At 59.8% G+C, this 16,107-nt stretch overlaps 1 protein-coding gene across 2 annotated transcripts; it reads left to right on the forward strand.

Moving 5' to 3' along the window:
• The first annotated feature begins 400 nt into the window (after positions 1–400).
• On the forward strand, positions 401–14,662 carry SUN2 (Sad1 and UNC84 domain containing 2). Of its 2 annotated transcripts, none has more exons than XM_062587912.1 (18): positions 401–512; positions 2,131–2,294; positions 2,647–2,819; positions 2,913–3,059; positions 3,164–3,259; positions 3,835–3,928; positions 4,086–4,228; positions 4,557–4,693; positions 5,006–5,224; positions 5,337–5,414; positions 6,006–6,049; positions 6,591–6,756; positions 6,942–7,169; positions 8,684–8,768; positions 9,097–9,212; positions 10,154–10,321; positions 10,781–10,873; positions 11,243–14,662. In XM_062587912.1, exons 2-18 carry the CDS (start codon positions 2,167–2,169, stop codon positions 11,354–11,356), a joined length of 2,229 nt encoding a protein of 742 aa, XP_062443896.1. In that variant the 5' UTR covers positions 401–512; positions 2,131–2,166; the 3' UTR covers positions 11,357–14,662. The 2 variants fall into 2 exon arrangements, with proteins under 2 accessions (XP_062443896.1, XP_062443887.1); XM_062587903.1 differs by lacking the exon at positions 401–512 and adding an exon at positions 558–676.
• Positions 14,663–16,107: the final 1,445 nt, after the last annotated feature.

Below are 16,107 nucleotides of genomic sequence, written 5' to 3' on the forward strand. Positions count from 1 at the left end.
TTTCTCGGCGCGAGGTGCGCCCAGCCGGCCGGCCCGGCGCCGCGGCGGCCGAGCAGCGCCCGTTTGCACGCAGGTGATTAAAAAAGAAAAGGGCGTCGGGCACAGTGGGCCGCGATGACCCCCCCCCCCCCCCCCGCCCTCCCGCTACCGCCGCTTCTTTGCATCAGGCCGGGGAAGAAAAAAAAAAAAAAAAAAAACCACACACACGCACACACACAGACCCAAAGCGGCGGGTTTCGGGCAGCCCCGCGAGGCGCCTCCCGCCCCCCTCCCACCCCCGGCGCGCGCGCGGCCCCGCCCCGGCGGCGCGGGCAGGCGCGGGCAGGCGCGGGCGCGCGCGCGCGCACCGGGGCGGGGCGGCGGCGGCGGCGGCGGGGTTGGGGGGGGGAAGGGGGGGGGCTCCGCCTTGCAAAACAAAAGGGATCCGGAGCGGCGCCCGCAGCCGGGGCAGGGAAGGCGGGGAAACCCCCCCCCGCCCCCCGCCCCTTCGGCGTGCCCTCCCCGCCCCGCCGGTGGGTTGGACCGGGACCGGGACCCGGGGTTGGCGGGTGGGGGGGGCGGTGCCCAGCAGCCCCCGGTGCCAGCCGCGGCCTCCCGCTTGCGCGCACCCGGGGAAAGTTGCGGTCCGTGGGGAGGGAGGGAGCCGCTTGGAGTGGGCCGCGGGGGTTCCGTGGGGGTAAGCACGGAGTGCGCGTGGGGGCAGGCAGGGAGGGGTATGGGGGAGCGCAGGCTGGGCATGGGGGGCAAGTGAGGGTGGGCATGTCGGAGGAGGGGAGCTGCCGGGCTTGGGGAAGACGGGCTTGGGGAAGGCCAGGGTCTTCGTGAGGGTGCGGGTATGGGGGGAGGTGTGGGTACGTGGGGCAGGTGAGGGTGGGCCTGTGGGGCAGGCCTGGAGTGCTGACAAGGCTGTGGTTAGGATAGGTGTGGGGGGCAGGCTGGCCTGGGCATGCGAGGGGTGCTGGGCATGTGGGTGGGCTGGGGGCCAGGCCAAGCTGTGCATGGGGGGCAGGCTAGACTGGGCACGAAGGGTGCATGCGGGGCAGGTCATTGAGGGCATGGGGTGTGCGTGGGGTCAGGCTGGCCTGGGCATGAAGGGTGCAAGGGGGTGGGTGTGTGGGGGCACGGGGGTGTGTGTGGGGGTCAGGCTGGCCTGGGCATGAAGGGTGCCTGGAAGTGGGTGTGTGGGGGTACGGGGGTGTGCATGGGGGTCGGGCTGTACTGGGCATGAAGGGTGCCTGGGGTGGGTGTGTGGGGGCATGGGGGTGTGCGTGGGGGTCAGTCTGGCCTGGGCATGAAGGGTGCATGGAGTGGGTGTGTGGGGGCATGGGAGTGTGCGGGGGGTCAGGCTGTACTGGGCATGGAGGGTGCCTGGGGGTGGGTGTGTGGGGGCATGGGGTGTGCGTGGGGGTCAGGCTGTACTGGGCATGGAGGGTGCCTGGGGTGGGTGTGTGGGGGCATGGGGGTGTGCGTGGGGGTTGGGCTGTACTGGGCATGAAGGGTGCAAGGGGGTGGGTGTGTGGGGGCACGGGAGTGTGTGTGGGGGTCAGGCTGGCCTGGGCATGAAGGGTGCCTGGGGGTGGGTGTGTGGGGGCATGGGGGTGTGCGTGGGGGTCAGTCTGGCCTGGGCATGAAGGGTGCATGGAGTGGGTGTGTGGGGGCATGGGAGTGTGCGGGGGGTCAGGCTGTACTGGGCATGGAGGGTGCCTGGGGGTGGGTGTGTGGGGGCATGGGGTGTGCGTGGGGGTCAGGCTGTACTGGGCATGGAGGGTGCCTGGGGGTGGGTGTGTGGGGGCATAGGGGTGTGCGGGGGGTCAGGCTGTACTGGGCATGGAGGGTGCCTGGGGGTGGGTGTGTGGGGGCATGGGGTGTGCGGGGGATCAGGCTGTACTGGGCATGGAGGGTGCCTGGGGGTGGGTGTGTGGGGGCACGGGGGTGTGCGGGGGGTCAGGCTGTACTGGGCATGGAGGGTGCCTGGGGGTGGGTGTGTGGGGGCACAGGGTGGGGTTGGTGGCCAGGCTGTGCGGTGCAGGGAGGCGCCCGGGGGCCGCCTTCCCCCGGCCCAGGCTGGGGGGGGCGTGGGGCGCCCCACGCCGCTGCTGACGCTCTGTGCCCCGTCTGCGTGCCCGCCAGGCGCGGCGGTGAGACGGTGCCGCGCCCTCGGCCGCCATGTCCCGCCGCAGCCAGCGCCTGGTCACCACGCGCTACTACCAGGGCGATGACGACGCTGCCGCCAGCAGCAGCAGCGGCTCCCTGCCGGGGGGCCCGCAGACCCCCTTCAAGGACAGCGCCGGCAGGTCCGGGGCGAGGGCGGTGGGGCCGGGGGGCGGGGGCGGTGCAGGGCGAGCGCTAGGCGCCGGCGGCCCGCCGGAAAACCGCGGCGGAGGAAGCGGAGGTGAGCGCAGCTGCCTGCGCCGGGGATTGGCGGCGCAGGGCGCGCGGGAGGGAGGAGCATGTTTTGCACGGAGGGGTAGCGGAGACGGGCCCGCGGGCAGGGCTCCGGGCTAAATGGCACCTGCCGAGGAATTGCGGCAAGTCCTCCGCTCCTCCCCGGCGGGTGCACCGTGCCCCGCGCCGGCGCGGCGCGGGCGTTCGCAGCTGCCTCGCGCAGGTCTCTTCTCCTGCAAGTCTTTCTCCCACCCCTGGCAGGACGGTCAGGAGGAAATCGAGCAGCATGAAGCGCCTCTCTCCCGGCCCCAGCACCCAGACCACCTACTACAGCGAGTCGGTGATGAGCGAGTCCTTCCTGGGGGGCGACAGGGGACTCTCCGCCCTGGGCAGCTCGGGCTTTGACGATGGCCTGGACGGCAGCAGTTTCTGGGGTGAGCGGCTCCTCCCGTGGCGGGCAGCCCCGCGGCCGGCAGACGTGGCGCCGGCCGGGGTCCCCTCAGCGGGGCTCCGTGACTTTGGGGCAGGTGGGGAGCTCTCGACGACGATGACAACAAGGAGGAGGAGAGGCACGGGGGATACGGAGTCCAGTAAAATCAACGGGCTGGCGGAAAGCAAGATGTACGACACCTACGCCTCTTCGTCCGGCTACTCCTCTGAAGATGACTACGCTGGTAGGGACGCGCCAGCCCCTCTGCGGTGACGGGGAGGAAGCTGGTGAAACCCAAGTGTGCGCAGGCCGGGTGGTTTACTGCCTCTCGTCCTCCTTTCCCTGCAGGTCACCTCCACTCCGGCCAGAGCAGCTCTGGGTCGGGGCTCAGGAGCGCAGCCTCCAGCGTGGGCTCCTTCCTCTGGCACGTGGCCTCCTCCCCGGGTGAGTGCCGGGCCTGGGGCCGGCTGCTCGCAGCAGTTCGCCCTCCCCACGTGGCCACGTGCGATGTTCCCTGCTCAGGTGGAGGGTTTCTCCCCCCCCCCCCCCGCCTTAAATATCACTAACAAAAGAGACAGAAGCTTAAAAAATTTGTGCATCGACGGAGGGGTTTTGGAAGGGACTTGTGCCTGTGCGAGGTGGGGTGGTGGTGGAAGCGCGCGTGCAGCCGCGGGGCGAGTGGAGGGGCCGCTAGCGGAGCCGAATGAACCGCGTTGTGAAATGCCTGGAGGGAGAGGGCCGAGCGCCGCGCGGTAGCCGCGCGCGCTGGCGAGCGTCTGAGCTCACCGAACGTGCTCGAAGCGTTGGGGGCCTCCCGCCCTTCGCCAGACCCAGACGGGGAGCGAGAGGGGCCGCTCCGCCGGCGGTGGTGGGGACGAGCCCGCAGTCGGCGCCGCCGAGGCGGGTTGTCCTCCTGCCATCGCCTCCCCTCGGGAGTGAGCGCGAGCAGCCCTGGGGGGGGGGGGGTGCTGTCTCTGCTGGGGTCCCGTCTGAGCGCTGATCTCCCTTTCTCTTTGCAGTCCGGTTCCTGGGGTGGTCGTTGTCGTGGGTCGGAGCCGCGTGGCGCCGCCTCACCGGCAGGGCTGCCCTCCTGGACGGCGTCGCCTCGAGGAGGTGAGCGTGGCGGGGAGGGTGGGGGAGCGGCTTAGCACGTGGCGGGACATCAGGGAAGTGGGGGTGGGTGAGACCCGCGGACCCCCAGCGCGCTCCGAGGGCCGGGGTCGGCGGTTTTGTGGCGTTCTCCCTCGCAATGCCCTGTTTCTGGCTCCAGTGCGAAGGAAGGCCGCTCATGGGAGAAGGCAGCTGCAGTGAAACAGGCTCCTCTTTCTTCTCGGCTCTCCGGACGCTACTGGGGTCTGAAGAAGTTCCTGCTGCTGCTGCTGCTCCTCCTGCTCCTCGCTGCCCTCGGCTATGGTAAGCCAGCTGTGGTTTGAGCCCTGCTGAAGCCTCTCTGTCCTGCCCCAAGTGGCAGGACGGGACAGTCGTGCTGGGGGGCTCGGGAGAGCCGTCATCCTGCTGCCTCGTCATCCTGCTGCCTCGTGAGTGGCAGAGCCCAAACCCCGGCACGTGGGGAGGGCAGGTGCGTGGGAGAGGGCCGCCAGCTCGGTGCTCCTGGTACGTCGCTCCAGGAGCCCTGTTGCCCAGAGGCCACCTGCGGACCCTCGGCGGTGGCGGACTGCTAGCCTGAGCCTGCCTGCTCCAGGCCCACCACTTTAACCAGCTCGTCTCTCTGCATTGCCAGGGGCTTGGTATTTCTACCCGTACGGCCTGTCAGCGCTCAGCTTCCCTGTGTTTTCGTGGCGCTCTGCAAAAGTTTCGTCCTCTGCCTCTCGGGGAGCTGATGTGCCGGGAGGTGGGGATCTGACCGCCTTCGATCAGGTAAGGGCTGAGGAGCAGCTGCTGGAGCAGCCCTGGCGCAGGGCTCCCCACCACTCACGAGCCTGGGTGGGGAGTGAGTGCCGCATGGGGACGCCTGGAGCCGCACGGTCCAGCCCCCGCTACGGCGATGTTGGTGCCCTCGGCCGTCTGGGCACCCCTGGGGGAAAGTGTCTGCCCTCTCCTAGGAAGCAGCAGGTCTCATGCCCCTTTCCCAGCGGATGTGCTGGTCCCTCTGGAGCAGACAGGACCCCAGGGGGTTGGCGCCATGTGTGGGTTTTTTTTGTCAGACCATGCTTCCCTTTTCCATCACAGGGGCTGAGCAGCGAGCACCAGCTCCTAGCGCGGTTTCAAGCCCTGGAGAAACGCTTCAAGGTGCTGGAGGCCGAGGCATCGCGGTGGGAGCTGCAGAGCAGGGCGGCGGGGGGCGAGCTGAAGCAGGGTGATGTCCTCACGCTGCTGGAGGGGCTGGTGAGCCGCCGGGAGGAGGAGCTGAAGGAGCACGTCCACAACGACGTGGCCACGCACATCCAGGTGAGGAGCACGGGGGCCATCCCAGCCAGCTGCGCCCACCACCCGCCCTGTCTCAGCGGGTGGCCGTGGGGTCCAGGCGGCCTTGCTCTCACGTCTCCTCTGCGCCCCGCAGGGCGAGCTGGACACCCTCCGAGCCCAGGTGCAGATGGATTTAAACGGGCGCCTGGGGAAGATCACTCAAGCCTCGCAGGTAAGCGGCTGAAACCTCGCTCCTCCCAAAATCCTGGGGAAGACCGAGGGGACCAACTGTATCTCGGAAGCAGGATGCATCCATGCAAGGTGCAGGCAGCCAGACTCACGGTGTCGGCAGGAGCCCGCTGCTGGCGTTGTTTGCTGTCCCTATTGCCCTACTCCCGGCTGGAAACACCACGTGGAGCCGCGTTTGCCCTAGCTGGGGAAGGTCTGAACCAGGCTTTTAACGTTAAGCGTCCAAGGGAGCCAAGCGGCGTTCCCCACGGCAGAGCTGCTGGGGAACAGGGCAGCACAGACCACGTCTGTGCCTGGGAAGGGAAGAGGGGTGCTGAGGCACCAGTAGAGGAGGAAGGTCGTCGGGGGATCCCAGCAGCCATGGGGCCGTTCCGGTCTCATCCCGTTGAGTCTCCCAATGGAGCAGCCCTGCGTCCCTGCAGGGAGCAGCCCTGGCTGCTCCAAATGATAGGGAATGGGCTGTTCCTGATGTAGCACTGCGTTTCCTGTGTCCTGACGTGGTTTTGCTTAATTTCATGTGCTCGCTGCAGATCTCACCCTTGTGGTTTTTTTTCCCTTGTGGCCCTTTTGGCAGGAGATGGAGGCCCGCTTGTTTGAGCTGAATTCGGAGTGGCAAAGGTATGGTTGGCCGTCTGGGCAGAGCTGCTTCTCACCGCGACTTGACCTCCCCAACATAGATTTGCATCCTGTATTAGGGACAAACAGATAGTAGGGTGAAGTAACTACTGCAGAGCTTAGGAGGGGTTTCCAGCCCTGGTTTGGTGAGGGAGGGAAGAGAGGTGCTATATTACGGGAAAAGGAGGAATGAACACTTGGTGAAGTCGGCAAGAGGGGAAGCGCCCTGGGTAGCAGCGCTGCTGCGAGGGAGATCGTGGGAGTGATGGTGGCAAAGACTTGTGTCACCTGGAGTCACGGTGCAGAGGCAGGGGAGCGCAGGTAGGAGCAGTCCCGGGGCTGGGAGCTGTAGCTGGTGGGGTAGAGGCCCCTCCTGGTTTGCAGAGGGGAGCTGGGATCGTCCGTCACTGGCAGCCAGGCTGCAAATCCCCATCAGGAGCGCCAGTGGCTCTCTGGAGGAGCTGTGCCAGGATCTTGCCCGCTGTGCTGCCCATCTGGCCCTAATACCTTTGTTATGTTTCCTCTCTGTTTGGCTGCGGTGCAGCTCCACGCAGGAGGGCCTGAGGGGGAGCTTCCAGCAGGAGATGGACAAACTGGAGCGGCAGCTGGCGGGCCTGAAGAAGGAGCTGGCGCTCCTGAAATCGGACCAGGAGGTGGTGGGAAAGCACATGGAAGTGATGCTGGAGCAGATTAAGGGAGTGCGGACTGACGTGAGTCCCCGATCCTTTACAGTGGGTCTGGTCTGTCCCGTCTCAGGGCTGCCTGGGTTTTTAGGACCAGTGTTCCCAGGGGAGCCAGCCCCCTCGCAGATGGATCCCAGGGCCCCCGTGAAGCCCGGGCTGCGAGGTGAGGAGTCTCTTCCCTGGGGGCTGAGCTCTCGCCTTGCTGGTTTCAGGTGGAGGCGCAGTTCCCTGCTTGGGTGAGCCAGTTCTTGTCGCAGCCCCGGCAGGACGGCGCAGCTGGCCTCTTCCTCCAGCGGGAAGATTTGCAAGCTGAGCTCCATGCACTGGAGCGCAAGATCCTTGCCAAAGTCTTGGAGGACCGGAGGCTGTCGGCACGGGATGCCCAGGCTGGCGTTGGAGTGGCCCTGCAGCAAGGGGGAATTGCAGGGGTAACGGAGGAGGTGAGTATTTGCCTGGGCTTCAGGGATGTGGCAGCACCCACAGGCCCTGTGGGGGGGGGTGTGCCCCCTTTTGTGTGCACGAGGGGGGCTGGCACACATGCCTGAGAAAATAGTGGAGCCGTTGGGACAGCCCTTATGGCTGGGATGCCACTCGTGGTGTGCAGGTGGATATTGGAGCAGGCTGGGGTGTGCTGTGGTGAAGACGGGATTAGGCCTGGCAAATTGAAAGTGTTTTCCTCCTACCCCTTTGCTGTTTTCCTTGCTGTCGAAACCTCGGATGGAGCTTGGTGTGTAGTTGCCAAAGATGCCTGTTTGCTTTTGTGTCTTAGTGCGAGCAAGTTCTCCTGTATCAAAAGCTGGGGGGGGTGGCTGGTTTTAAGACATTATTGGAGCAGACTCCCAGCTCTGCTAAATCCTTGGCCTTGCAGGAATTTTGTGGCCTCTGCTCAGTCGCCATGATACCCCCTCTGTTGACCCCCATAAACATCTCTTCTTGCCTCTTTAGACTGATTTCTTGTGGCAGGGAGCTTGTTTCAGCATGCGTCTGACGGAGCCTGGCAGGATGTGCTCTAGGTTTTACTAAAAGTGCTTTATTAATGATGCCTAAACATCATTAATAGCCCTCAAGACATAGCTTTTAAGGGGAAGGCTGGTCTGGGAAGCCCTCTAGACAAGGTTGTGCACCTTCCCCAAAAGAGAGGGTGGCTCTGAAGTGGTGGTTGTCAGGTTGTTCTGTTGAGTTTGAGCCTGCGCCTCAAAGGCATTGAGGGCAAGGAAGGGAGAGGAAGAAGAGGCAGCCAGGGTCTGCCTCTGCCTCTGCTTGTGCTGGCAGATCCCGTGAGGAAAGAGCGCTCCCATGGGACGTGACGTTCCTCCCTTCTCTGCTCTGCCGCCAGCTTGCTCTCGGCTGCGCCTGTGCAGCCGCCCATCCTGCCCTCCTGCCCTGCAAAGGGTTGGAGGTGGCAGTATCTGCACACGTGCACGTCTCTAGTTGTCTTAAAACCTGAATCTGGTGCTCAGGTCACTAGTGCTTGGACTGGGCAGATGTGGAGAAGGAAAGCAAGCACACCAGGAAACTGATGTGTCTACTGAAAAAAATGAATCCGTTTGCTTTGAAAAGATTTGTTGGCAATTCTCTGGGGAGGGCAATAGAGAGAGGCGTAAAGGGGGATTAACAGCAGGTGCTGTCCCACGGTCCGCACAGGCCTCATGCGTGCTATAAAGTTCAGACCCCAAAGAGTGATGCTGGATCCCATTTCTTGGATTGAGTTCTTGAAGGATGCGTCTGTTGCTTGCTTGTGTATCCGAGAGAGGCGGCGGCTCTTTCCTGGGATGCCGTGGCCTCTTTGACCTCATGCAGTCCTGGTGTGACAACATCAGGTTTGCCAGATAGGGCAAGCTGGCATCGATGCCTGCGGGCATCTGGTCCTGGGTGCGTCAGGTTGGGGGCAGGTGGGGGACAGGGTGCCTTTGCCATCTCTTTAGCCCTCTTGTGTCCTGTGCTCCTCTTACAGCAAGTGCATCTCATCGTGAACCAGGCCCTGAAGCGCTACAGTGAGGATCGCGTGGGGATGGTGGATTACGCACTGGAGTCGGCAGGTAGGCGGGGAGGGGGGCCTCACCCCCTCGGGAGGGTGGTGGCAGGGTTTCTGCCAGCATCAATCTGTGACCCACGGCGTGGCCAAGCACCGAGACTCGCGAGGAGGAGAGCACTGGTCTGCAGCGCGCCAGGGAGCTGGTGCACCTAGTGCAGCGTGATGGGGGATGAGCTCGGCCAAGCTGCAGGAAGTTTTTTGTCTCTTGTATTAGCCATACCTAGAAAACGCTGCCGCAGCTTCCCTCCTGCGGCGCCAGCACGTGCAACGTGCCTGGTGTCGCGCAGCTGGCAGCTGCAACCTCACCTCCTCTCTCCCCCTTTCTGTGCCAGGGGCCAGCGTCATTAACACCCGCTGCTCGGAAACGTATGAGACCAAGACAGCGCTGCTGAGCTTGTTCGGCATCCCCCTGTGGTACCACTCACAGTCCCCGCGGGTCATCCTGCAGGTGAGCATCTCAGGGAGCAGGATGGGGGCATCCATCGCCCCCGCTGGGATTTGGGCTGTCATGTCACTTGAGTGAGCTTAAATAGGGCCCTCTCCTTTCCTTTCTTTCCTGAGTCACCTGCTCTCTCTGTCCCAGCTTGTCTCCCTTCCCCAGGGCTACTCGCACCCCTCTTTTTTTCCTTGCCTTTTGCTGCATTGGCTCCTTGGGAGTGCCTGTTTTCCACACACCATGTGGAGGAGAATAAACTCCTGCTGTCCCCAGGAGGGCAGAGGAAGGATTGTAGAGAGGGAACCGGGTGCACAGGTTTCTGTGCACTTTTTACAGGGTTTTATTGCAGTGATTACATGTGCTGATCTCACACATGAGGCAATGTGCAATCAGGCATCCCATGTCCCGGTGTTTGCTCAAGCCTGCCTGGAGCAGCAGCGTGCAGCACTGCAGCCCTGCAGAAGTGATGATCTCCGTGTAAGGCTGGAGCAATACTTAAGCTGGGAGATAGGGCTGTTTCCCCCGTGGCAGGTACTGAGTGTGCAGGTGTAAAAAGCAAGCGGCAGGCCCTAAGCCGCCCTTCTCTGCGGCTGCCAGCTTCCCTTCTGGGACTGTCCCACCTTGAGCTGGGCGCGGAGGGCGTTCGGCTAGCCGAGGGCTAGCCTGGCCCTCGTCCATCCCTGTGTGTTGCTAATGAAGGGGACTGCCTTTACAGCAGCTTTGGAAGCGGCTTTGGAGCAGCCCAACCCCCTCACACGCTACTGCGCAGTTGATAGCTGCTGTGCCTCTTTCTGGAGGTGCCCACACCTTGTAGGGTATAAATACATCCATACAGAGCCTGTAAAATGCTCCAGGGTGAGGCAGCCTAGGTAACAGTGGGAGAAAAACAGTGTTAATGGTAGCGACCTTCCTGCTGATGCCTAAAAGCTCATGTCTCATTGCCATGTGCGTAGCCAGACGTCAACCCTGGGAACTGCTGGGCGTTTCGTGGATCCCAGGGGTTCGCTGTCATCCGCCTCTCCAGCCCCATCCGTCCCACAGCTGTGACGCTGGAGCACATCCCGAAAGCCCTCTCGCCCCAGGGGACCATCCCCAGTGCTCCCAAGGACTTCACTGTCTATGTGAGTATCCTCATCTGGACCCAAGGGAAGAGGTGGAAACTTGAGGACTCTGCAGGGGGTGGCAAGAGGGTGATGTGTTTGAGGATGAGAGACAAGGGGAGGGGATGAGACTGCAAAAATCAAATGAGAAGTGAACTCCGAACCTGGCTGTGGAGTGCCCTGGGAGGGGATGGATTTTATCCTTGCAAGGATAAGTAAGCAATGCTTGGGGAAGGTTTTGGGGTGCAAGGGGCTCTGCGGGGTACGTGGGGGGAGAGGGAAGTGAGTAGGTGTAACTCTTGGTCTTTCCCCCACCCTTCTCCACTGGTCCCTGTTCCTGTTTGTGTGTTTTGGCCTGGAAGCGCAGGTGTGATGTCTAAGAGCACTTGTGTCTCCGTCTCCCACTTCCGCTCTGGGTTCTCTGATCGCCTCACGTTCTCCCTTTCTGCCTCCCTTCCCCTTTTTGCTCGCTCCCCTTAGGGCTTGAAAGAGGAAGGAGAAGAGGAGGGCGCTCTCCTTGGGCAGTTCATATACAACCACGATGGCGATCCCATCCAAACGTTTTACTTCGAGGTAAGGCCCAGGGATGGTGCAGAAGCTCTCCAGCCGGGCTGAGCCCCCAGAGGTGAAAACTGGGCAGTGGTGTTGGGGAACGCAAGGGTGGAGGATTTGAGGGGTATGAAGCCATCCTAGATGTGGTTGATTGGTCCTTGGGAGGTTCACCCATGGAGAATCGCTGTTCAGGCTCCCCTCGTTCTGGGAGGGGATGTTGCAAGCTTTGCTCCTGTACGGGGGCTCCTGGCCAGCTTGCATCCTCAGCAGCAATTTCTGTGCTCCAAGTTTGAGGGATGCTCGTCCTTATCTCAACGGGTGGGTCCAATCCCCTTGGATGCGGGTTTCCCTTCCTGCTGTGAAACATCTCCGCTCTCCCCTCTTGCTAAGGGTGAAGACTTGGGCACGTTCCAGCTGGTGGAGCTCCGGATATTGAGCAATTGGGGTCACCCTGAGTACACCTGCATCTACCGCTTCCGCGTGCACGGGGAGCCAGCTCACTGACCCCCTGCCCCGGCTCGCTCGCCCCGGCCGGTTGCCCCGCATCCCCCATGGGCAGCGCAGGACGATGGCGCAGGGAGGACACTGCCTGGGAAGAGAGTGAGAGAGAATTTGTCTATTTTTGCTGCTTCACACGTAAAAATCCTGGGAGGCACAAGCAGCCGCCCTGGAGAATTTGTTCCCCTTCAGCTTTTCTGCGCTGCCGCTTGCAGAGGGGAAGAGTTTGCTTTTAGGGAGAGGACTAGTCCTCAGAGGATGGGATGGTAAGGCAAGAGCGTCCTGCACGCGCCCTAGCACAGCCGAGGCTATTTTCAGCACGTATCGGACACTTCAACTTTTTAAGCTAGTTTTGTATTGGGTCTGTGCAGTCCCCGTGTCCCCTTTTTCCCCACGTCCTTTCCGAGGGCACGTGTAGCCTTGCTGTGGCTTTGGGAAGGCATCCGCAATTCTGTATTGGGCTTCGCGGGGGCTTGGGCGCGTTGCAGCGTTCGTGGCCGTCGGAGCGGTGGGGAGAGTCTCGCGCCGCTGTCGCCTCCCTTCTGCTTGGGGCGGTGGTTCTGCCTCGGCGCTGGGTCGCTAAGGAGCCCGAGGCCTTTAAAGCTGGGTCGGCAGAGGGGGAATAACGCAGTATTAGTGCAGTATTAATATAAAACTAAAGATTGGGGGCGGGCGGGAAAAGCCAAGAATCCATGGGTCGTGATCCCCGGCGCTGCGATCCGTCCGACCCGGACCCCCGACGGCTGCGGGTTCGGAGATGCCCAGTGTCTCCCGCTGCCGGCGGGTGCTGCTGGGCCTCCGCAGTGCCAGAAGCGACCGGGAGCCCTCGCGCCGCTCGCGTGCCGGTGCACTTGTCCCTCCGCTCTCTTTGGCTCCCGGTTGCTAAGCATGATGATGCTATTGAAAACTCCCATCATCTGCTTTCTCTTTTGGGTTTGTTCTGGGGTTTTTTTCTAAGGGGGGGGGGAGGTTTGAGGTTAGGGTGTCAGGGCTTTCTTTTGTAATAACAAAGGAAAAAAAAATCTTTTTTTTCCGTGCGATTTCTACTTAACCAGAGAATGTTCTGCTACGCGGTGCCGCTCAGGCGAGCGGTTTAGATTCAGAAAGAGCTGGAGCTTGACTTAATAGGAAAATAGTGCGCACAATAAGACAAACTAGAATAAGATGAGCAGAGCTGTTTCAGACTTGGGCCTCAAGCCTACATGGCTTGATAGCTGGGCTCGAGAAGACAACGTCCGTCGCGAACCGCTGCTGTGCGTCTGCCCGAGCATCCTCGGAGAAAAGGCGCCCGGCAGAGCTCGCCAGTGGGGCGCTGGGGTCGCTCCTGCCTTCCTGACTTTGGAGGACGCCCTCCAAGTTTGTAACTTTGTAAGGTGTGTGGGCAGCTTGTGTCTGTGACCACCTGTCTGTAGATGCATCTGTATATAGGCAACCGTACGTAGGGAGCGGGACCTGCTGCCCCCACGCTCTCTACGGCTCTCCCTGTACGTATACTGGTGATGACTGGGAGATGGGGCAGAGAGGGAAGACCACCTGCCAGGGATTACACCTGCACCCTTGTGCAGGGTGCAATCACTGCACGTGGCCTGGGGGGAAGGGGACAAGGGGACTGACCGGCAGTAGGTAGCTTTTGGGGACAATCCCCATCTGATTGTTGAAAGAAAAGCCAAGGGCTCCTGTTTATCATTTCCGCCCTGTTTGTTGCTGGCATCAGCGTAGTCCCCAGGCAATGCAAGTACTGCTCGGAGAGGGCAGGGAGGAGCATGAGGAATTGGTTCCTGCTCTGCTCTTTCTGCTTGAAACACGCTGAGGTGAGGGGACGTGGTGGAGGGGAAAGAGCTGAGGAGGCTTCTTCCGTCAGCGCACCCTGATTTCTGGCAGCCAGAGGCGTTGAGCCCTGCACGCCCAAGGGGCTCAGAGAGGTGGCACCACTGCCCTTTCTGAAGGGGTTGATTTGTTCCAAGAAAGCAAACGTGCGTGTCGGGTGGAAGGTCAGGGCACTGTCCCACTCCCCAGATTATTAACTCTCCTAGAGAGTTAGAGGCCTCTGCTACCAGAAGAAAACAGACCTGCAGCCAGACCCAGAGAAGATAAATTTTATCCTGTATTGAGCTTAGGCTCAAGTTTTGGCAGCTACAGCTAAAGTTATTTTCAATTTGTCTACAACTGCCTGCTTAGCCTTGGAGTCATGTCTCCTGCTAGGGCCCTGCGTGCACACAGTTAGACTTCTGTGAATGCCTAGACCTGACCTAGGCTTGGCAAAGCTGTTTCTGTATTTCATCTCGTAAGAAACAGCGCTGGCACACAGAGATGAAACTCTCCCTCTTCACCAGGGTTTCTGTATCTTTCAGAGCAAATACCATAACCACTAGGCTAGAGAGCCATTTTTTCCTCCTGTCCCTTCTGGCTCCCTGGCCTCTTTCCTTACACGGTTTGGACAACCAGGGTAGAGAGCACAGGGCAAAGAAAAAAAAGACCTTTTAGTAAATAAGGCACACTGGTGAGAGGTTTCCCCTGCTCCTTCTGAGGCTGTCTTAACCACTATTTAGGGGCAAGGAGCTGCAGGCTTTGACACAAAGAGCTTGCTCATGTCCTTTAGCACTGAAAGGAAAAGTGGGTCCCTGCAGGAGAAAGCTCAGACTGCCATTTGCGGGTAGAACACCCTGGAGACAGAACTGGGAGGAAAGCCTGTCTTCTATGCTCCTTTTTTTAGTGGTTAGTGCTGATTTGGGGGCTCTCCCGGTGCTGACTGTGTCTGGGTACCTGGTTGGGCATGCTGAGCTTGGGCACTGAAAGGTCAAGTGCAGTTTTTTCAGTCCCTACGCTCTGTGTTGGATCCGGGCTGCAGCATGAGCAACCGCAGGGAGTGCCTGCTGGAGTGCCCACTCAGCTGCCTCGGTCTGCCTGCAGCTTGCAGCATTTATATAACACTTCTCCTGCGCTCTACAGCTGCAAGGGAGAAGAGGGCATGTAACACTGCTACATCAGCCTGGTGCATCTCCTAGCCCAAGGCTATTTGAGTCCAGTGCTGATGCACAAGGTGAACACAGTGAGACAAGTGAAATGAAACAGCTGTTGGAGCATACTTCCCTTATTTACTCCCTTTGCCTCCTTTATTTTCCCTCAGTCTCTGTTTTCTCTATACAAGTGTTACAAATTAACCCTGCGTAAGTGGGTGGTTACAGGGTAAGAGATGAATTTGTATTGAATTTTGTAGCCTGTTGCAAATGCTGCACTGTTTTGTTCATTTTATTTTTTATCAACAGATTGTAATTTATGCCTATGCAAAAATAAAAATAAATTATATCAAAACTGTTGATAGTCTCTTAGGTGTTCTGCAGGGGCACTTGCTGGTGAGAATGATACAGAACCATCAGACCCAGTTATTCTTGTAGTAGTGCAAGAGTCCAGCTGTTGCTTTTATCAAGATTTTTAATTTCTTTCCTGAAATTTATTGCAAAGCCTATACCTAACAAGTAGTTGCCTCCCAAACAGATAAACCTCCTGCCCTACTCATACCAAATCCTTAGTTTCCAGCGTGACCTACAGCTTTTTACAAATCGCCGTAAGAAAACAGGCTTGCCTAATGCCAGTTTGCCCAAGGAAGTTCAGCTACCTTGTGAAAGAGGCAAGCATTTTATTCTCAGGTGAACACTGCTATATATTTACCCTATCTATAGCATCTAGGTCAGTAGTTTTCACCTTGTGAGCTGGCAGGCTCTAGCATGCAAATAGTACTTGGAAGAATGCTGAAAATAAGACCTATTCTTCCAATCTTGATTTTCTTGGGACACCTAAATCAAACGGCAACATCCTAGAGGACTCAAAATTGGCTTCTAGCAGTGGTCTGGATCTGTGACAGACTGCCCCATGCAGCAGTTATGACACTGATCAGCTGCTGCCCCAGGCTTTGGTTTCTAGGTTGCAATTCTCATTTACTTTGTGACCATGCTCCATCTGGAGTGAAGGCACAGCTCTTGCACTAGGGTCAGGTCTCCACTCAGCACTCTTCAGGCATTCCCTGCAGTACTTGCATCTCCTTACCCATCTGGGGCAGTGATCCCAACAGAAATTGCTAAATTTAGAGTTTGTCATGCTGAAAGGCCCAGCTATGCCGCACAGTCAATCCATCGCACAGTGCCTGAGTCAGTCCTAGATGCTAGTCTGTCCTCCACCTTGTCACAGGCAGGAGCTGAACCCAGCTGGGCAGTGAGGAGGCATAAGTAAGTGAGGTATGGGTAACAGGGAGGCCGGGGATGAGCCTTGACACAAAGCACAATTAAGATTAGCTATACGTTATTCTCTTAACACAGGATAAAAATCACTCAGCAGCAGGCTGAGAACAAGTGAAAAGGAAGTACTTGATACTCAGATTAAGGAAGTTAACCAGGAGTATAAAAATGGTTACAAAAAGGGGATCAGTCAGACTTTGAGGAGGCAAGGGGAGTCCCACCTGTGTCTACTGGAACAGAATGGACCAGAAGCAGACTCCATGTCAAGGGATTTCCAGCAGCTCCTCAGAGGAAAGCCATGCTAGAGGAAGGCTTAATTCTGTACTGGCCACTGTCCTCACTGGCTTCCCCCAGGGAGAGGGGAGCAGGAAGGACACCTGGTTATACAGACAACAGATGAAAAGGGATGGGGCACTGGGTGGAGAAGAGCAAGGGCTCAAGTGCAAGCACCCAGAAATAGCAGACGTGCTGCTGGAGGTGTGCTCCCCTCCCCACAGGTGCCTGCAATGCCAGATACAGCAGGAG

The sequence above is a fragment of the Rhea pennata genome, chromosome 1, assembly GCF_028389875.1.
Source record: "Rhea pennata isolate bPtePen1 chromosome 1, bPtePen1.pri, whole genome shotgun sequence".
NCBI classification, from domain to species: Eukaryota; Metazoa; Chordata; class Aves; order Rheiformes; family Rheidae; genus Rhea; species Rhea pennata.